Genomic DNA, 22428 nt, shown 5'->3' on the forward strand with positions numbered 1-22428 from the left:
CCTCAGTTGGTATTTATTCCACTTGCGAATGTTCACTACATTAAAACCTCCAAGCACTTAGAAATACTGTCCCCTTCCTAAACATGTATCTAACTAGTTGCTTATTAACCATAAGCTTTTACAAAGAAAGTATCCTTGGAATCAAACTCTTTAGGAGTAAGGCCCAATAACCTTTGCTTTTATGATGTATAAATTATTCTGATATGCCCCATGGAGCAAGAACTGCTGGCATAGATTAAATTTTAGTCAACATTTCTGAATATCAAGGATCACTGGTTTCAGAGAATCATTTAGGTGACAGATCCTAGGCTTTGCAGAAGAGATCCACTCACAGTCTTGTCTTCATTAACATTCAAGATATCTTTCTTCTTAACTGTGTCCTTACTGATTTTGAAAAAGGCAGTTGTTTGGGGGTGTTTTGCCGTGTCTGAGTCATGTTTTAGTAGAGACCACAAAAATGAAGGTTTTAGTCGTTTCCATCATGACTAGCACAGAAGGAAAGGGTGAGGTACGGGGTGGGTAGCCTGTAACCACTGAAAGGACTTCTAATATCTGTTGGTGATTTCCTATTGAGGAACTTTTCCAGCTTTGTAGAAAGGACAGAAATCCATCCAGGGAGTGTGTTTGGATAAAATGAAGGTAAATAGCAGAAGTAAAGAGTGGTCAAGCATGCCTGTAATCCCAAAGGAAGGTCACAAGTTCAAGGCCAGGCTATGAAGTGAAGGTGCTCTCATGTATTTCCTCTCCCTCTCCCATATATATGTACACACACACAACACAACATATATACACATTATATATATATATATATATATATATATATATATATATATATACATATATATGTAGCATACAAACAAACATTAACAAAACATACTTTTTGCTGTGTTGGTGGAGGAAAAGAAAAGAAACTCTTGATACAATATATGGGGGTGGTCTGGTAGTGGAGATGTTATAGTTTAGACATGCGGAAATGCTGCATGCTCAAGGAACAATGACGTTGAACGCAGTGAGGCCTATAGACAAAGGACCAGGCACAGTGCTGGAGAACGAGGGTGAGCCAGTGAAGAGTCTCTGTATCGAGAAGTAGCTTGGAGAAACCCGGGGTGTGCACACGTCACCCCAATACTTAGGAGGTGAAGACAGGACGCTCAGTTCAAGTGTCTTCCTTGGCTGCATAGCAAGTTCCAGGCCAGCCTGGGAAACATGAGATCCTATCTCACAAAGGTGGAGTGGAGCCCAGTTGTGGTGGCAAAAGCAGGCAAATTTTGTACTTTGCAAGTTTGAGGACAACCAGGACCCTGACTCAGAAAAAAATAAATAAATAAAAATTAAAAAAAAAAAAATAGGTGGCAGGCTGGAGATATGACTCGGTGGATTAAGCATTTTCCGTGCAAGTGTAAAGACCTGGGTTTGAATCCCTAGAACTCAGGTAACGCTAGGCTCAACAGCAGCCATTTGTAATCCTAATGCTCTTGGGGCAAGAAGACAATCTTCCTGAATTCACAGGCCAGCCACTCTGTCATACACAAAAGCAAAGACCCTGTCTCAAGGTGAAAAGAAGATGCCCAAGGCCCCACACCCCACACACACACACACACACACACACACACACACACACACACACAGGAGTCCAGTAAAAATGGAAACAGGCCGACAGGTTTGTACGTAAAGTGACTTGGTACACCTGATGAGAAATGCTTTCTAGCATAAGGGCAGAACACCATATAAAAGCATGTAGGTATGAAAGAGGTCTTGAAAGAGGAGCGAGATGCATGTGGTCACTGGTTTAATTGTGTTTAAAATGTGATATTTGAGCATACTCATGAGAAAATGGGTGGTGAGGTAGAGGAGGAGACACCTGTAGGGAAGGAGGAAAGTTCGGACCATACATACATTCATTCATACATACATACATACATACATACATACATACATACATACATACAACTGACAAAGAGAAGCAAAGCATGTGATAGGTGTTTTATGTGCATGCCTTGACATTTGGTTTATTATGTGGCTAACGACTCAGATTCTCTTTCCTGAGGTTAACACGTTTGTCTGCATCTGCATTCGATGATGTTTGGCCTCGCTTCCTTCTACACTGGGGTCACCAACCTTGTCCCTACTCTGAATCTGCCCGGGGACTCCGGAGCCTCGTTGCTGAGTTAACGGCAAAGGTTCTGTTCATGAGCCACGCCTGATGCCTCAGAACCTGACTCCGAACAGCACAAGGTAAAAGGAGCTAAGCGTGATGGGTGACTAACTGAAGGCTGCCCTGGCAGAGAAGGAACCGTGCGCGCTCTGGGTGGAAACCTTTGTCGGGAAGCTGAGCTGCCTGCGCGTCCCGGTTGCCCTGGCTACGCGGCTGCGGCTGGGTCTCTCGGGAGTTCCTGGGGCTGCAGCAGACGGAAGGACGGACGGACCAGTGCGGGCTGGGGTTACTCATGACTATACACTGCGCCACCCTCGCCACACCGAGTCTGTGCCGTAAGTGCGGGTTCCTAGGCCGGGGATGGTGGAGAGAGCGGGGTCTGCGGCGCTCCGGAGGACGGGGACGGGCTCACCCCACCCCCGGGAGAGCCGGCCACTCGTGGGCCGTGGGGATGCCCGGGAGGGACACGGGCCCACCTGTGCATCTAGAGACCGCGTGTGGCCTGGACGCGGGGAAAAATCAGTGACTGGCTCAGAGGCTTGCAAACTTCCAGGTCTTTTGTGTGCACACCTGAAGCGTGGGGCATCAACAAAACGTTGTGCAGATTCTGTAAACGACGACGCGGCGAACTAGTTTCGAGAGTTCTATCGAGATCGACCGTGTGCTTTTTAAATTGTAACTCCGTAAGGCAGATCAGGAATGCTCCATCCGTGGAGTCCATTTTCCCCGTCAAGTTTATTAAACACAAATGCGTCTTTGGTTTCATTGGAAACAGGTGACAGTTAGCGGTGGGTGGCATCCCTGAGTGACCTTCCCTGGCCTTGAAACTGACCTTTCTTTCCCCTCAACATTCCTAAAGCCAGGCATTGGTTTGTTTGATTGGTTTGTTTTTAAGAGTTTCCTGTTAGATCTTAGATTAGGAAAGTCGGTTTTTCTACCTTTTTTTTTTCCTGCTCACCACTTCCTCCCTGTCTTAATTTGTTTGCCTGTGTATTCCTTGTGCTTCCTTAAGCCCTGGGGACTTCAGTGAAACAGTCGTGAAAATTATCCTCCAAGTGTTCTTTCTTCCTGTGTACCTTATTCTGTAAACCCTCAGCAGTAAGGAAATTCCATGGAAGCTTTCCAATGAATTTAAAAATGTCAGTCAAGCATCGCTTACTCCTCTACCCGTCTGTCTATGTGTGTCTTTTTGCAGTCGCCGGTGGCCCCCAGCCTGCTCCTGTTTTTGTAGACAGAACTCCATTAACTCAAGAGTCAAATATTTTATGAATTCTGAAGTTAGCATGGGAGGTATACCCCTTCAAGATGAAGGTGACCTGTAACTATGTGCAAATGTTTTCCATCAGTAGCTGTGTTTATCCATTTAATCTTGCCAAATATTGTGCTAATAGGAATCAACATGTACGGTGGCTTTTGCTTTGTTTGTTTTGTTTGTTTTTCAAAACAGGGTTTCTCTGTGTAGCTTTGTGCCTTTCCACTCAAACTCACAAAGACGGTGGCACACGCCTTTAATCCCAGCACTCAGGAGGCTGAGCCAGGCGGATCTTTGTGAGTTTGAGGCTTTTGCTTTTAAAAAGAGAAAAAGAAGATTAGAAAGTGAAACTCTATTAAGACTTAAAAGCCTACTGTATGCCAGAGAATGGGGTATCGATGGAAATCCAGTGTGATGAGTAATGTAAGGATTGGGGATGGGGTGGGGGGCATTGTAAGCATCCTGTGTGTCCAGAAAAGAGCCTGCCTTTGGTGATTGGGACATTTGAGTTGAACTGTAACAATTGAAGAGATTGGAAATACGATCCTGAAGGGTCAGACATTCCAGACTGAGAAATAAGAGGGGAAGCTGAAGATGTTTGGGAAGAAATCTGAGAGACAAAATAGGAAAGGTAAATCAAGGTGAGGAAGAAAAAATTGTAAATATCATGCTATCGTTTGAAGTTTACTCTGTGGCCTTCAGAGATTGATTGGTTTGTAATGTACTTTAAAGAAAAAACTTGTACTGGGGATTGAGATAACTCGGCCTAGTCATCTTGCTGTCCCTGCTGAGGACCTGAGTCTGGTTTCCGGTTCCCCCACTGGGCAACTCACAACCACCTTAACTGTTCCAGGGCTGTGGCTTTCAACCTTCCTAATGCTTCAACCCTTCAATACAGTTCCTCACGTGGTGGGGACCCCAACTAGACACTTATTTTCGTTGCTACTTCATAGCTGTCATTTTGCTACTGTTCTGAATAGTGATGTAAATATCTGTGTTTTCCAATGGTCCTAGGAGCCCCCTGTGAAAAGGGTTGTTCAGTGTCCCAAGAGGGATCGTGACACACAGGTTGAGAACCACAGTTCCAGGGGACAGCCTGCTCTGGCCTTTGTGGACACACACATACATGGTGCATGCACATACACACAAATCCACAAATCACACACAAATAAAAATAAATCTTCTTAAAACTTTATTATTGATGTGTGAGCGTGCCACAGTGTGTGTGTGCAGAGGTCAGAGGACGGCTTTGTGGAGTTAATTCTTCCACCTTTATAGGGACTCCGGGGACTGAACTCAGGTCCCAAGGCTTGCCTGGCTAGTGCTGTAGGAAGCTATTTAGCCCTCCTCCTTCTCCTCCCCCTCCTCTTCTTTTCATTTTAACATCACCACAATACAGAGGACCAAAATCAAGAAATTTCAAATCAAATCCACAGACGGTATTTAGATTTTTCCAGTTGCCCCAGTAATGCTCTTTGCAAACCTTTTCTCTGCTGCAGAATTCAGGGAATTCAGGGTCTCACACTGCATCTCCTTTCCAGTCTGGAGCAGTGTTTTGACTTTTGTGTCTTTCCTGACCTTGGCATTTTCAGGAAGAGTACAGGACCATTATCTGTAGGAGCCGTTCCATTATGACGATGCTTGCCAAAAACCAACACAACGGAGATGCTCTGTCTGCCTGGGTGTTTTGTATTTTCTAGAAACTTTATGTCTCTGGAGTGTACCGTATATGTGGGTGGGTGTGTATCTGACTACTCTGACCTAGCTTTACCTTCTTAGATTATGATTTTTGTTTGTTTATTTTGTCTTGCTTCTTGTGTTTTTATGTGTTTTGTTTGTTGTATTGGGGGGGGGGGGGGCGGGTCAGTGTTTTGAAATAGGGTCTTGCAATGTAGCCCAAGCTAGCCTCCAGTTCTCAATCCTCCTCCCTCAGCCTCCCAAGTAAAAGCCTCCTATGAGGTCACTGTCTCAGGAGGCTCATTTATTATTCCTTTCATACGGCCATTCAGTTGTCCTGACATCATTTGCTGAAGAGTCTTTTGTCCCCACTGAAGCACTTTGGCACCGTTATCGAAAGACAATTAGCAAGAGCTGTGACTTGAAATTGCCGCGATGCTCCCAAACTTATGTTGAAATGTAATTACTGTTGGCCATGTCGGGAGATGGGACCTTTGAGAGGTAATTAGGCCCCGAGGCCTCATGGGTGGGATGCATGCAGTCACTAATCAATGCATGAGTTCAGCCCTTCTTTGCTCTTAGCTTCCCGCCTCCCATCATTTGACAAGAAAACGCCAGTGTCTTCACACTAGACTTCCCAGAACTTTAAGTCAGTACATGTCTGTTCATTATAAATTATCCAGGCCTAGGTGTGGTATTATAGCATCACAAGATAAACTAAAGCAAGCATAAAGGTTACTTCTTGACTCAGTGCTATGTTCCATGAATATATATGTCTTTTTGTTTTGTTTTGTCTTTCTAGACAGGGTTTCTCTGTGTAACAATCCTGCCTGTCCTGGATCTCGCTCTGTAGACCAGGCTAGCCTCAGACTCACAGAGATCCGCCTGCCTCTGCCTCTCAAGTGCTGGGATTAAAGTCGTTCACCACCTTGCCCAGTTGATAATTTGTCTTTATGTCCACGTCTCACTCACTTGATTTATTGTACCTTTATTAAAATAAATCGTAGCATTAATAAAATTTGAGTGCAGGTGATATCACTCTCCCAAGTTTGTATTTATTGTGGCTATTCAGAATCCTGAGCATTGTCATATAAGTTTCAAATTCAACTGATCAACCTCTATTTTAAAAAAAAAGCCTATTAACAGCAAGGAATGGTAGTTCATGCTTGTAATCACTAGTTGGGTAGCTGAGGCAGGAGGATTGCCACAGTTTGAGGCCAGACTGGGTTACAGAATAAAATGTTTGTCTCATAAACCAAAACCAAAGCAAAACAAAATGTCTCTCCTAAGAGTTGACATCCTCTTGAGTTTTCCGTCTGTGAACTTAACATTTTTCTCTGTTTATTTTGGGCTTTCTTTTCATTACTTCTGTTATGTTTCATAATTTTTAGTGCCTAAGTCTTGAACATCACTTGTTAAATTTATTTCTAAGTATTTTTCATGTTACCAGGATTAGAATTGTTTTCCTCTTTCTATTTTCAAGTGGTTGGCAATCTAGAAATTCAGCTGATCATTGTATACTGATCCTGCATCCACTGCATTGCAAACTGGGTCATTAGTTCTATAGTAAATTTTTTGTCCATTTCTTAGCGCTTTCTACATGCAATAATGACAACTTTGCTTTTCATTTCCAATTTACACACCTTTAATGTCTTTAGTTGTACCACTGTAGTGATAAGAACTTATAATAAATCATTAAAAATAAATGATAAAGCTAGGGGTGGGGCGGTGCACACACACACACACACACACACACACACACACACACACACACGCGCACGCACACCTTTAATCCCAGCACTAGTGGGGTGGAGGTAGGCAGGTGGATCTCTTGAGTTCCAGGGATACATAATGAGACTTTGACAAAAGAAAGAAAAAAAAGAAAGGAAGGAAGGAAGGAAGGGGAGGGAGGGAGAGAGAGAGAGAGAGAGAGAGAGAAAGAAAGAAAGAAAGAAAGAAAGAAAGAAAGAAAGAAAGAAAGAAAGAAAGAAAGGGTGAACCAGTGTCTATTCTGAATACAGAGAGGAAGTCTTCAGTGTTTCATCACTAAGAATGGCATTGACTGTGTAGGTTTTACACACGTACCCTTGAAATTCCATTCCTTCTATTCTTAATTTGTTGAGATATTTTTCATGAATAACTATTGAGTTTGTCAAATGCCTTTTCTATATCTACTGAGAAAAGCCTGTGAATTTTGTCTTTTCTGTTTGTATGACCTTTTTTTTTAAAAAAAAAAACATTGACTTTCACATATTAAACCAACTTTGCAATTCTGAGGTAAACTCCATGTGGCCATGTCATAAAATCCTTTTCCTATGTGACTGTAGTTGTCTGGGTAGGTATTTTATTGAATGTTCTCATATGTACAGTGGTTTCTTTGTCTGGTTTCTTACCATGATGATACTGGCCCTGGGGAATAAATTGAGGAAGATTTCTTTCTCTTTAAAAATAGTTAGGAAGAGCTATGAAATATTTGCCGTGTATTCTTCGACTATGTGGTCAAATCCATCTATGAGCCATGTCATCCTGGACTTTTGTTTGTCGGTAGATTTGTAATTACTCCTTCACTTTCTATGTAGTCAGATTTTCTATTTCTTCTTGAGTATTTTTGTCTTTCTAGGCATTTGTCCAACCAACTTGACCACTTTGGTTCCATAAACATATTTGTTATAGTCTCTTTAATGTTTAAAGATGCCTGGAGGAGAAACTTGTTTGTTTTGTGGTCCCTCAAGGTGCATCCATCTCGCTGATCTTTCGTAGGCCCAGCCTTTGTGTGGGCAGTTTCTGGGGCAGTATCAGCCCTCAGCCAGCTGGCTCTCTTCTGTTGGTTTCTTGATGATCTGTGGTTTGCAGCAGTGTGCCTGTGATGAAGGAATGGATCTCATTTTACACTACCTGTATCTTTTTCTTTTTGCAATGTATTGAACTTTTTGAAAGTGTAGACCAATGTTCTTCATTAAAGTTAGAAAGACTTAGCCATTATTTTGTTTAAAAAGAAAATCCTTTTTTGCCTCCGTCTCCCTGTTTTTTGTTTGGTTGTTTGTTTGTTTGTTTTGTTTTTTGGTTATCTTATTCTTTATGTACTGATGCTGCTAATGTTGTCCCAGGCGTTTCAGAAACTCCCATCATTTGAATGTCTGGAGCACTGAAATGGCTCAGTAGATAGAGGAGCTTGCTGCACAAGCCTGGAGACCTGAGTTCAATCCCCGGAACCCATGATGGAAAGAGAGAACTGGCTCCACAGACCTTGACCACTGTCCTCTGACCTTGGCCGGCATGCCATAGCGTGAGCACACACGCATGCACACACACACACACACACACACACACACACACACACACACACACAGAGTAATAATTAACCGATTACATGTACAAGAAAGACCAAAGACTAAACATTGTCAGAGGAGGCTAGATGTCTTAGATGAGATTAGTCTTGAGAGGAAGATGTGTATGTCCTTGTCTTTCAAGGTTCTCCTGTGTCATGTAAAATCCCACCTGTGCCTCCACTTATTCCTTTTCCTTCAGTCTCCAGCCTCCAATGGATGCCTCTCCCATCTCTCTAATCTTCTGGCCTAAGATCGTTCTTCTGAGTGATAGCCACACCTACCGGTATCAATGTGCATGGACTTGATTTTGAGTCTCTCCTTTTGTCCTCTTCACTCTTCCTTACAGACCCCACCCTCACCTTTGCTCTGTGCAAACTCTTAGTGCACGTCTGTTGCTGAAGGCATTGGATGCTGGCGGTTTGTGTGTGCTTCGTTCAGAGGTCACATTATGCAGGTCTTCTCCTTGGTCGCCTCTGATCTCCCCTCCCGCATGTCTTGGAGAGTCATTGCAGTGGCGTAGTGTGGAGTGTGCTGGTGAGCCTCGGACAGGAGGGGGGCGGGTGTCAGAGAGCAGAATAGGCATCATTTCAGAACACACCCGTGTCAGGATGATCCTGCGTCGTGGTGCATTGGAGAGTCGGCCTGGAGCCCAGGTAAGAGATCGGGAATTCCTGCTTCTGGAAACTGATAGAACTTAAGGAAACAGGGATTAGATCCACGAAGTCCTTTGTGCAACTCCTTCCTCCTCTAAGTGATTCCTGCTGAAATACATTCCAGATCCCTTAAATAAGGAAAGATCATACTGAGAAATTATGTTCAGAACCCGTTTGTTTGTTTGTTTGTTTGTTTTAATATAGATCTCACTTTGTAGTCCTGACTGGCCTGGACTTGCTCTGTAGCCCAGGCTGGCTGGAAGTTCACAGAGATCCACCTGCCTCTGCCTCCTGAGTGCTGGGATTAAAGGTGTGCACTACCACTGCCTGGCTGGAGCCTTATTTGATGGCAGTCAGAAGTTTGGCTGATATGACAGAGATCTGATCAACTGGAGCAATGAACCACAAACCCTCTGAACAAAAGAAGGGGGTGTAAATAATTCAATCACTAAACAGAATAACGTACCTAGAAGGAAATAAGAAGATAACGCCTAGACTGGAGCCTCACAATTAAAAAACGGGCGCCATGGTGCACCCCAGTGATCCCGGCATTTAAGAGGGTGAAACAGAATTAGAAGTCCAGCGTCATCCTCAGCTACGTTCTGAGTTTGAGGCCAGCCTAAGATACTGAATGTATAAGGCTCTCCAAAAACAACAACAAAACGCCCAGTTTCATTATTAAACTTTAGCGTCATGGTCACAGGTTTCCCCAGTAGCTGTAGTGCTTATAAACTAGGTGAAATAATCTATGAAATTCTATACTAATAACCTTCTAAGGATGTTTTATACTCTCTTCTCTTTCCAGACAAAGATATGTGGGCTACTTTTAAGTTAATGATACTTCTGTAAAGCAATATGGTATAATCAATAAAGTTTCCAGGGCCTAATCTGTTGGATTTTCCCTGGGGTTGATATTTTCCCCCTTTAATGGGGATTTGAACCCACTGTTTAAAAAACTAACAAAAATTTTTCTACAAACACTATATGAGTAATAACCATTTACTCAGCTAAACGTTATGTTCCATAATATAATTTTGTTCTGCTTTTTTGAGACAGTGTCTCACTGTGTGGCCTATACTGGCCTTTGATTTATAATCTCAGCATCCCAAGGGCTACTGGTGTGTGTGTGTGTGTGTGTGTGTGTGTGTGTGTGTGTGTGTGTGTGTTTTCTGAGAGAAAAATCTCATGTATCCCAGACTTGCCTGGAGCTCACTATGTAGCTAAGGGTGACCTTGAGCTTTCTGATCATCCTGCCTCTGCCTCTCCCTGGTGCTGGGATTACAAGTAAGCACTACCATGCCATCAAACCCAGAGTTTAAACCATGCTAGGCAAGCATTCTACCAATTGAGCCACACAGGCGCCCCCTAGTGTTTTTTTTAATTGTAGCAAGTAAGGGGTCGATTACTTCTCTCTCCATTGAGATAACCTCTGGATGAAAAAGACACTATTAATACTCGTCTGAAGTATATTTATTGGATTCTAATTCCATACCGGCTCCACCGCGCTTCAGTTTCTCATCTACACAGTTGGATAATATAACACAAGAGTGTTTATACAGACTGTGTGAAGGTAGACAATGCTATCTCAGTGTTCACTCCTGTAATTACCATTATTAAATTATGCACACAAGATTTTGCTGGATAAAGGGGTGGAATTTTTTAGGCTAATTTCACATTTTATAGCATCAATTTCCTACCCTGATTTATTTGATCATTTTGGCCTTATCTCTCATTGAATGTTTAGTAACAATTATAAGCATCAACAATGTGAATGATAATAAAAATGAGAGCCAGTATTTTCTTAGAGATCCCTGTGGATATGAAACCCTTGGGGAAGAATTAGAAATTTGTATCTCCTTTCTGATGTATGATTATTATTAATTTCTTGGGGGGGATTTAAAAATGGGTCAGTCACCCCAATACAAATAAAAGCTAAGAACAAGAAATGGCACCTTGACAAGCTGGTTGGATCAGGTTAAAAAGGCAACCTGGGTTACAACCTCAGGACTACTTGTTGAGAGGACACACACACACACACATACACACACACACACACACACACACACACACCTCACATCCATACCACATAGACCACTTCCTACACACACATGCACATCTCACATTCATATCACATACACACAATAATTAATAATAATAATAATAATAATAATAATAATAATAATAAAGTATAACCCAAACTTTTTTGTTTTGTTTTTGTTTTTTTCGAGGCAGGGTTTCTCTGTGTAGCTTTGTGCCTTTCCTGGAGCTCGCTCTGTAGACCAGGCTGGCCTCGAACTCACAGACACCTGCTGGTGGCGCTCGCCTTTAACCCAGACATTTTAAGGAAATGGTGTTCTGAGAAAATCCGCATTGTTCGGTGACCACGGTTTTCTTTCTTCTGTCCACCAGGTGGAGGTGTAGAGCTTTGTACTCTGCCTTGTTGCGAAATTCTTCCCCCTGGCCGTGCGGTTCCGGTGAGTGAGTTAGGAAGGCAAACCCCGTGTTCAAGAGTATGGACGTCCCTCCCCTTCCATTGCGCTTTACAGCCTTGCATTTTAATCATTTCCTCGGGGATAATAAAAGCAATAGATAAAAGCGTTTTCTTCTTTTTTCCGTGACCTGTGGTCAGCACGAGCAATCATCAGAAGACACACGCACACACACACACACACACACACACACACACACACCCCTGGGTTTGCAAAATAGCACCCGAGCGCTCATTTCTACTGTACAAAGAAAGCAAAAACCAGAGGGTGGAAATAAACCGCAGGCAACCCGGGCAAAGTGTCCGTATAAATACGAACTGTGAGCACACTGCGTCCCGCGTAACCCGACGAATAAGAGTCGCTCTTGTTTTCTAGGTGCGACGCTGTACGTCAATCCCGACGCTAACTTAAGTCGCTCTCGCTGTAATGGAAAAGTATGAAAAGCTGGCTAAGATTGGAGAAGGGTCTTACGGGGTTGTCTTCAAGTGCAGAAACAAGTCGTCTGGACAAGTGGTAGCTATCAAAAAATTCGTGGAATCCGAAGACGATCCGGTTGTTAAGAAAATAGCGCTGAGAGAAATCCGGATGCTGAAGGTAGGTCACGTGCTCCGCAGGCTAAAAGCGACCGAGAATTTTAAAGTCGGATTTCTTTTCCGTTGCACTTCATTTCCTGGGGCATCAGCAACTTTGGGGAATAGGGTTGGACTTTGGCCTCTTTGGCTTTTATCAGATATGTGTGAGCCTAGCAGTAGGTGGTTAAAACAGGGAAGTACTCGGCATTCCGTACACCCCATCCTGATTGGGAAACATCCACTCTGTCCCAAGTGTCCTGACCCTACTGTTTACCGACGGCCCTCCACCTGGCCATCCTCTGGACATTGCCCCCACACACTCTCCCAACCAACCGGCAAAACTTACTGCTCCAGTAAAAACCAGTGTACATGGCCGGGTGATCCTTAGTCGGAGGCGGATCCACGCAGGTGTCTCCAGGGGCACTGGGGCCCCTCTGTGCTAAGGATCACCCGGCCATGTACACTGGTTTTTACATTTTTAAAAAATAATTTTATTTCATGTGCATGGGTGTTGGGACTCCTGGAACTGGAATTACAGATGGTTGTGAGCTGCCATGTGGGTGCTGGGAATTGAACCCAGGTCCTCTGATAGAGCAGTCAGTGCTCTTAACCGCCGAACCACGCTCCAGCCCCCTACATTTTTTTTTTCCTTTTGTTACCTTTGCTTTTACTCTGAGGGAACTCGATGTAGAAGTTTCGTATGTTCTCGGTGGAAATGTTTCCCTAACCTAAAAACCCCTCCGTTTTCAGAGCTGTAAGACCTAGGATGAGCTTCTCCCGAGGGAACATGAACACCCGTGGGAACCCCTGGGGGTCCCACTGAAATGCAGAGTCTGGAGGTGGGGGGATTTGGGATGGGTCCTGGAGCGCCTCAACATTTGTAACAGGCTCCCAGAGGTGGAGAAGCCGCTGGTGTGGGAGCGCACGTTTGAAGAGCACACAGCCAGCCTTCATTATCTAAGTATCTTCTGTTACTTTTTAATGGAATTTCAGCTTGTAAAAGTGAATAATTACATTATTTCTCCTTTTCAAATATCGTGTGCAGGAGTTTTTCCCCCTCTAATCTATGGCAGTGTTTCACTTAAAATAGAATTTGGGCTGGGCGGTGGTGGCGCACGCCTTTAATACCAGCACTCGGGAGGCAGAGCCAGGTGGATCTCTGTGAGTTCGAGGCCAGCCTGGGCTACCAAGTGAGTTCCAGGAAAGGCGCAAAGCTACACAGAGAAACCCTGTCTGAAAAACAAAAAACAAAAACAAACAAACAAACAAAAAAGAATTTGATTTAAAATGAGTGGCTCTTACCACTTGACCAGCAGGGGGCGCTAGTGAACCAGGCTACTCTGGCGATGTTAGGTTTTTGCTTACTTGCTTATAATTTCTGGGTTAAAACTGCCCGGATCCGAGGATGCTCTTTTACGTGCAAAGTAGCCACGCGTCGTTCTGTGAGGCGTCTGGTGATGGCTCACAACCGCTTTCCTGCGTTTTGCTCTTGCTCCGTGGCTAGCCCCGAACATATCCCTTTTTTATTTTCCTCACACTCTCCTCCTATTTACCTTCCAGCTGCCTCCTCCTCACACTGCCTGTCGCACTTCAGGCAACCACAGGGCTGGCTAAGTCAACGTCACTAGCTAGAGTCGCTGTGGATCGCCCGCTTGCCCACAGACAGTACCCCCCCCCGCCGTCCCCCCCCACCCCCCCACCCCCACCCCCGGTTAAACTTGGGCACGGCTGCCGGCGGCGTGGAGCTGCAGGGCCTGTGAATCCCTTGTCCACCTGGCAGGAAAACTGTCCCGCTTCCAAACTGTAGTTTTGCTAGAGCCTGGTAAAGCAGCCTGACTCTTGAGAAACCACCCCAGCCACCCTTTGACCTTCGCCTCTTTCTGCCAGTGGAGTTCACAGAATGCAAATTGACTTGGGGCTCTGGACACATTTCTCATGGGTCTCGCTTCCCCGACTATTAAGCTCGGGTGATTTTGTTGTTGTTTTACAGAGTGTGTGTGTGTGTGTGTGTGTGTGTGTGCCGTCTAATGTAGGTGCTGGAAACTTAGCTTCAAGTTGTCTGTCTTAACTTCTGAGCTATCGTTCCAGCCCAGATTTTTTTTTTTTTTTTAATGGAGCCACACTTGCAGATAGAGATCTACAGCCAGCCGTGCAATGGAAAGTTCTGAATGTGCCTAAGACTCTCTACTGAGCCTGCAAAATACTTATTGAACTGCTATAATGTATAAAATGGTGTGTGTGTGTGTGTGTGTGTGTGTGTGTGTGTGTGTGTTGGAAAATTGATTTCTCTACTGATAGACTACAAGGAAAAGGAGTTACAGATAGGTGAGGTCATATGTCCTGGGTGGCCCAGAGACATCCAGGTTTATAGTTTTTGCCCCAGATTCCTGTGTAGCTAAATACCCCACCACTCTCTGGAAACCTTCTGGCATGTACGCTGAACTATTTGGGCCCCCTCAGCATAGGCAGAGCAGCCAAGTGTGCTAGCTTATCTATAGATGTTTGGGGGTTTTGTTGTTGTTTTGTTTTGTTTTGTTTTTTGAGTTTTGGTTCCTGTCCTGGATCTCGTGCTGTAGACCAGGCTGGCCTCGAACTCACAGAGATCTGCCTGCCTCTGCCTCCAGAGTGCTGGGATTAAAGGCGTGCTCCATCACCGCCCGGCTGCCTACAGTTGTTCTTGTTTCTACCTGTTATATTGACTTCTATACTAAGATTTTTATATTCACTCTTGGTATAGATTATCTAACTTGATCAGCATTTTAATTTTGGTTTAAAATATTGACCAAAGGGCTGGAGAGATGGCTCAGCCGCTAAAAGCACTTACTGCTCTTACAGAGGATGTGGGTTCAGTTCCACAACCATCTGCAACTCGAGTTCCAGGTGATCTGATGCCCTCTGGCCTCTTTGGGTACCAGGCATACAAGTAGTGCACATACATACATACAGGCAAAACACTCATCACATAAAAACACTTTTTAAAAAATGCATGTATAGGCCGGGTGGTGGTGGTGGCAGCACACGCCTGTAATCCCAGCACTCAGGAGGCAGAGGCAAAAGGATCTCTGCGAGTTCGAGGCCAGTCTGGTCTATAGAGCTAGTCCAGGACAGGCTCCAAAGCTACAGAGAAACCTTGTCTCGAAAAAACAAAAACAAAAACAAAAAAAAAAGCATGTATATAATACTATATTGCACAGGAAAAGCAAAAAGGAAAATAGCAAAGACTGCTTTCTGAACTATTTCCATGTGCAATAGAATTCAACACATGTACCTTCTGTACATCAGAGCAAACAGCAGAGTCAAACGGCAGAGCAGAATGCAATGAAAAGACTACCTGAATGCATTAACTGGGAGGGACTCCTGCCATGAGAAGTGTACCCAAAACTTAAGCGCAAGGATCTGTTATTGCTGAGGCCAACACTAGAAACCGGACTGCATTTAAATCCAGCCAACATTTTCATTTCGTCCATAGTAAAAGGGGACTGGAAAGATGGGCTCAGAGTAAGAATACACACTGCTCTTGTAGATGACCCGTTTGTTTCCCAACACCCACATCTAGTGGTTCACAACTGCCTGTAACTCCAGCTCCAGGGCATCTGGTGCCCTCTTCTGGACTCTCTGAGCACCTGCACTCACATGCATGTACACACACACACACACACACACACACACACACACACACAATTAAAAAGAAAATAAAACTTTTTCAGTCCATGATAATGTGTAAGGTATGTAGGCACTGATTATGTTATAGTCTTTTGCATAATAATTCCTTTTCTTCAATTCTTCATTTACGTTATGACTTGTGTGTTCCTAGTTTTCATACACTGCACAGTGGTTTCACGTTAGTGCAGTGTCTGCACTCTGCTATCACCAGAGAGTTTTAAACAGTTTGGCTACCATCATTATTGACTTGTTACAAAAAATCTTAAATGTATCCCATCTTGAAGTTCCTGTGGCTCTGGGAGCCATTTACCTTATGAAGCACTGTAACAAAATTCTACACAAGAGGCTGGAGAGATCACTTAGCTAGTGAAGCATTTGCTATACAAGCCTGAGGACCCCAGTTCAGATCCCCAGCACCCATGTCCAAGGCTGTGCTCCATGGCATGTGTCTATAACCCCAGTTCTGGGGAGACAGAGACAAGGGGACACCTAGGACTTGCTGGACAGCCAGTCTAGCTGAGTCCGGGTAAGTGACACAGCTCAGTGAGAGACCCTATCTCAAAAATTAGAGGGAGAGGGGAGGCAAGATGGCTCAGCAGGTGAAGACGCTTGCTGCCAAGTCTGACAGCCTGAGTTCAATCCCCGGGACTTCCGTGGTCGGAAGAGAACATCAGTCCCCACAAGCTGTCATCTGACCTCCATGCATGTGACATTGCACATCCAGGAGTGTGTACACAACCATGCACCCAGACACATATGTTAATTAGTTAACTAATTAATTAGTAATAAAAAGGTTAAAGGGGAAAGAAATTAAAGCGGACACCTTATACATAAACACACACACACACACACACACACACACACACACACACGTTTGCACCCCAAAAATATACATATACACCAACACACACAATATTAAAAAAAAAAATCTGCCCAGAGATACAATCATCAGAAGGACCTTGTTCTGCTGGTGTCACAGGAGTCTGGGGGGGGGAGGGTAGTTGTGAGTAGAAAAGTCACTCAAGTGTACATAGCAGCTGTGAGTGGAAACGTGCAATCACTCAAGTGTGCATCTCAATCCTTTCGGCAGCAGTTGAAACACCCAAACCTTGTGAACCTCATCGAGGTGTTCAGAAGAAAGAGAAAGATGCACCTAGTTTTCGAGTACTGTGATCACACGCTGTTACACGAACTGGAGAGAAACCCAAACGGGTAAGTGATGCAGACACTGGGGTCCGGTGGCCAGACAGTGGGCGATGGCCAGTTTCAAATCCCAGCCCTGGTCCCACCCCCTCACCCCCACCCCACCCCCACCTGTCCATCCTGATGCATCTGGCTACTATCCTCCAGCTTCACGTAGGGTGTGCTCAACCTGGGTAAAGTGTAACCAGGAGAACAGATAGGCAGCGAGTCTAAATCCCCCTGTAGCTTGAGAGGAAAGCACACACCGGATCACCTGACCTCAAGGGGGGACCGCAATTCAGTTAGAGGAAATCTAATCGTCTAACTCACCAGTAAGTTAAAATATGGAGGTACATATGGGGCTGCAGAGATGGCCCAGCAGTTAAGAACACTGGCGGCTCTTGCAGAGGACCTGGGTTCAAATCCCAGTACCCCCATGGTGGCTCACAACCATGGGAACTCCAGCTCCAGGGAACCTGATGCCCTCTTTTTTTTTTTTTTTTTTTTTAAGATTTATTTATTATGTATACAGAAGAGGGCGCCAGATCTCATCACAGATGGCTGTGAGCCACCATGTGGGTGCTGGGAATTGAACTCAAGACCTCTGGAAGAACAGTCGGTGCTCTTAACCTCTGAGCCATCTCTCCAGCCCCCCCCCATGCCCTCTTCTGTCCCTCCCTGCACATGTTGCACATATGTACATGTAGGGAAACACTCACACACATGAAATTTTTTTAATCTTTCAAAAAGGAAAGAAGACAGCTGCAAATCTGACTGAAATGATTGAAGAATTTTCCTTAAATGAGCATGGGTTTTTAGATGAAAACACCTGCTATAAATGCATGGACGTTGCCTCATCTTTTTTTTTTAATTTAATTTAATTTTTTTATTTTTCAAGACAGGGTTTCTCTGTGTAGCCCTGGCTGTTCTAGAACTCACTCTGTAGCCCAGGCTGGCCTCAAACTCACAGAGATCCACCTGCTTCTGCTTCCTGAGTGCCCAGTGAATGCCTCATCAATTTTTTTGTAGCACAAAATTCTAATCATAATGTGCCAATAGAATATTTTTTAAACTTGAAAAAATTAGAACAAACCAAGACATTTTTTAAAGAAGAAAAAGGGAACATGGTAAGCGATTTTGTTTAAAAAAAAAAAAAAAAAAAGTTCCACAAATAAAACCAAAAAAGAATTTCCGTAAACTATTACCACAATTAATAATTTTTCAGACTGACTAAGTTGAGGGCTGTGGTATACTAGAGAAGCTGAGACAGGAGAATTACAAGTTCAAGGTGAACCTGAGCAACTTAGTCAAGATCCTGTCTCAAATGTTTGAAGAAGGGTTAGGGATCTAGCTAAGGGCTCGCTGGGCATGTGCAAGGCACAGGGGTTTAATCCGAAGCCCCCTCCCAAACAAAACAGGTGTGCAGGCCTCCTCCAACTAGAGAGACTGTATCTAGGTGGATCATCTGGCAACGTGTATAAATACTTTTCAAACTGTGCATACTTCAGCCATAGAATTCCACTTAGAGAAATGTGTATGGGGAAATATTCCCATAAGGGCAAAAATACACATACAAATATTCAAACATCATTATACGGAACTGGGATGGACCTAATTTTCCAACAGTAAAGAATTGGGGAGCCAAGACATGACTCTCTCCTGGGAAGTCCATACCTACACGAGGATATGTTCATCTTCTCTTTCCCTTAATCCCATGTGGAATGGTAAGAGTGGATTCATATGCCTGTCATCTTGGTGCTGGGAAAGCTGAGACAGGAAGATCCCTGGAACTGGCCAGCTGCTCTCTCCAAATCAGCGAGCTCCAGGTTCAGTGAGAGACCCTGTCTCAAAAGTAACGATAGGGCTAGAGAGATTAATAGGCTGAGAGATGACTCAGCCGTTAAGAACATGTATGGCTCTTCCAAAGGACCTGAGTTCAATTCCCAGCACACATGTCAGGTGGCTCATAACAGTCTGTAACTCCAGTTCCAGGGGATCTGACATCTCCATGGGCATCCACACTTGACTGCAGATATACACAGACACTGTCTTCATCAGGGTGTCTACTGCTGTGATGAAACACCGTGACCAAAAAACAAGTTGGGGAGGAAAGGGTTTATTCAGCTTACACGTCCACATCACTGTTCATCACTGAAAGAAGTCAGGACAGGAACTCAAGCAGGGCAGGAACCTGGAGGCAGGAGCTGATGCAGAGGCCATGGAGGAGTGCTGCTGACTGGCTTGCTCCTCATGGCTTGCTGAAGCTGTTTGCTTATAGAACCCAGAACCACCAACCCAGGGATGGCACCACCCACCGTGGGCTGGACCCTCCCACATTGATCACTAATTGAGAAAATGTCTCACAGCTCCATCTCACCTGAGGCTCCTTCCTTTCTGATGACTCTAGCATGTGTCAAGCTGACATAAAACCAACCAGTACAGACATGCACACATAAAAATGGAATAAAGTTGAGCAGTGGTGGTGCACGCCTTAATCCCAGCACACAGGAGGCAGGGCCAGGTGGATCTCTGTGAGTTCGAGGCTAGCCGGGTCTACAGAGTGAGATCCAGGACAGGCACCAAAACTACACAGAGAAACCCTGTCTCAAAAGAAAAAAAGAAAGAAAGAAAGAAAGAGAGAGAGAGAAAGAAAGAAAAGAAGAGAGAGAGAAAGAAAGAGAGAAAGAAAAAAAAAGAGAGAAAGAAAGGAAGGAAGGAAGGAAGGAGGGAAGGAAGGAAGGAAGGAAGGAAGGAAGAAATTGAATAAAAAGCCAGGCAGTGGTGGTACACCCCTTTAATCCCAGCATTCAGGAGGCAGATGCAGGCGGATCTCTTGAGTTTGAGGCCAGCCTGGACTACAAAGCGAGTTCCAGGACAGCTAGGGCTGTTACACTGAGAAATTCTGTCTTGAAAACCCAAAACAAAACAAAGCAAAGCAAAGCAAAAAAAAAAAAAAAGTTATTTTATTTTAAATAAAAACAAGACATTTTATTAACATTTAAGTATAAAATAAGGAAAATAAAATAAATATTTAAAATAGAATAATTAGGTGGACAGAAGATACCAGGAAACCAACCCCTGGCCTTCAACATGTGCACAATATGTACACATAGGTATGCATACACAGACACACATGCATCACACAACACACACAAGTGAACTGTGAGGTCGGCGTCATCTTCAGGTGACCAAGGCTGCAGTTTCTGAGCTGGGGAGCTCAAATCGCCTGGACGTGATGCCCATTCAGTCTCAAACCGAGCCAACCGATCTTTGCATTAAGCTTTTCAGTATTGCTCGTACGTAGTATTTGTGTTTACGCTCGACCAAAGTACAGTAGTTAGACACGGAGTCGCGACTGATTTCTACGGAGGGTTTTGTTTCACTCAGCAATGAGTTGAAAGCTGCTGCTGCTTGTGGCAGAATGTCCCTGGCGTGCTCTCCCCGTCTGGACCTGGCGCCGTCCATCTGCATCTCCACAGCCCCGTCTCCTCTCTAAGGTCACTGGGATTCATCCCTGGTGGATGGTGTTCTGCCCGCAGTGGACTCTGCCCCTTGGACTCTGAGCTGAACTAGACAGGGCCACGACATTCCAGTAAGAAGTCTTTGCAGATCCTCTTTGACAGCCCCTATCGAATCTGCTTGGCTTCTCATTAACGAGGTTAGCAGTCAGGGTTCTGACCGTTTCTGAACCCTCACACCCGCCTTGCTTCCCAGTTGCCCTCACCTGGAGTCCCTGGGTGCCTACCTGGTATCCTGCGTCTGTGGATACAGCCGCCTAGTGCCTGTGCCCGTCTCTCCCCAGGGCGGATGCCGTCCTTCTCCCTTATCCACATCAGCTTTCTAATTCTCATCCCCATAGTCACGTTACTCCTTAGAAACCTGCTCTCTCTACTGTATCACTTCTTGCTTGATTCCTTTTGATGACTTTGGATTTAAAGCAAGGTTCTGGAAGGTTCCGTGGAACTCTACAGGCTCTTGCTTCAGCTTTCTATTTCCCCACACTCTGTCTCCCCAGAACATCGTCTATCTCTGGGACCTCTGGTCACCATGCCAGCGTCATGGTCATGACTACTGGCTTCATCTGACCTCAGACCTTCATCTCCTAAACACAAGTGGATGTGAAGCTCAGGCATTTTGGTGGTAGCTTTCTCAGTGAATTTAATTGTGTTATTCCATGTTCACACAGGCCAAACAGAAGCTTCCATAACTCTCTACGGTTATAACTTACGAAAGTAGGAAGTAGCAGAGTGGGATTTGAACTTGAGCAGTATCCAGGGAGGCTGTGGTCACCTTTGCATTTCATTAAAAAAAAAAAAAAAAAAGTTGTTGTCTTGGGTTTGCCTAGGGAAAGGTTAGACAGGATAAAATTATAAGAAAACTCAGTGCAGGAAACAGAAATAGATACTTCACCTGGAAAAGGATTTATTCTGAGAATTAGGTCTCTCATAATATTGATAATCAGGTCTGGAGTCAAAGGTTGCCACCAGATACCTGGCTGTGAAGAGCATGCTACTATAATCATGACCTAAGGTAAGGAACTGCTCTGAGGAAAATCTTCCCCTACATTCATTTTGCTGAATGGACCAGCCTCACATGGAAGCACCTGGCATGAGGACCAGCCATAACTGATGGCCTGAGTTCCAGCCCAGGGATCCAGATGGTGGAAAGAGAGATCTCACCCCTCCAAGTTGTCTCCATACCTACTTACATACGTACACACGTGCACACAAAATAAGAAGCGTAAAATATAATTTAAAATTGTAAATACAAAAATTAAACCTTCACGTCTCTGGTTTCTGAAAATAGCAGTCCCATATGCATCAACAGAGTTGGGAAGATGAGCCACACGCCGAGAAAAAGATCTGCAGTTCTGTACACGGAGCAGGTGAATGCTGAGAGTCTGGAGACCGGTGCTAGCAACCTGGTGAAACACAGTGGCCACAAAGAAAAAAAGACAACATAGGAGGAGAGGTGTTGGAAAGAAGAGGGAGGGAAGTGAGGGTGGTCGGGGACAGGCTATCTAAGTGATTGTGTGTGTGTGTGTGTGTGTGTGTGTGTGTGTGTGTGTGTGAAATCATGTAAGAAAAATACATTCTAAAAACAAAAGCAGCTGCAGATGAGAAGAAAAAGATGAGGAGGAGAAGGAGGAGGAGGAAGAAAGAGGAGGAGGAGGAAGAGAAGAAGAAGAAGAAGAAGAAGAAGAAGAAGAAGAAGAAGAAGAAGAAGAAGAAAGGCTGACTGGTACAAACAGGATAAAGGATAGATGGTGGGGCTGGGGAAATACTGAGCAGTTAAGCACTTGAAACACAAGCCTATGGAGCAGTTTAGACCCCTAGAAACCGGTAGAAATGCCACAACCTCCCTGTAATTCCAGCATCAGGAGACAAAGATGGGCTCCCCAGAGCAAGCTGGCTCAGGGAACTCTTGTTTTGATTGAGACCGCCTGTCTCAAGGTA

The 22428-nt window shown here is 44.5% G+C and overlaps 1 protein-coding gene across 2 annotated transcripts in view; it reads left to right on the forward strand.

Moving 5' to 3' along the window:
• Positions 1-2346: 2346 nt before the first annotated feature.
• Cdkl4 (cyclin dependent kinase like 4) overlaps positions 2347-22428 on the forward strand; it is a 44922-nt gene continuing 24840 nt past the window's right edge. The window contains exons 1-4 of one of the 2 annotated variants that reach the window (XM_036170925.1): positions 2347-2490; positions 11476-11540; positions 11931-12149; positions 16881-17002. In XM_036170925.1, the coding sequence (XP_036026818.1) occupies positions 11982-12149; positions 16881-17002 (290 nt within the window). In that variant the 5' untranslated portion in view covers positions 2347-2490; positions 11476-11540; positions 11931-11981. The remainder of the gene's footprint in view (positions 2491-11475; positions 11541-11930; positions 12150-16880; positions 17003-22428) is intronic. The other variant, XM_036170926.1, reaches the window with a different exon arrangement.

This window comes from Onychomys torridus, chromosome 21 (genome assembly GCF_903995425.1).
Source record: "Onychomys torridus chromosome 21, mOncTor1.1, whole genome shotgun sequence".
In the NCBI taxonomy this organism is placed as follows: Eukaryota; Metazoa; Chordata; class Mammalia; order Rodentia; family Cricetidae; genus Onychomys; species Onychomys torridus.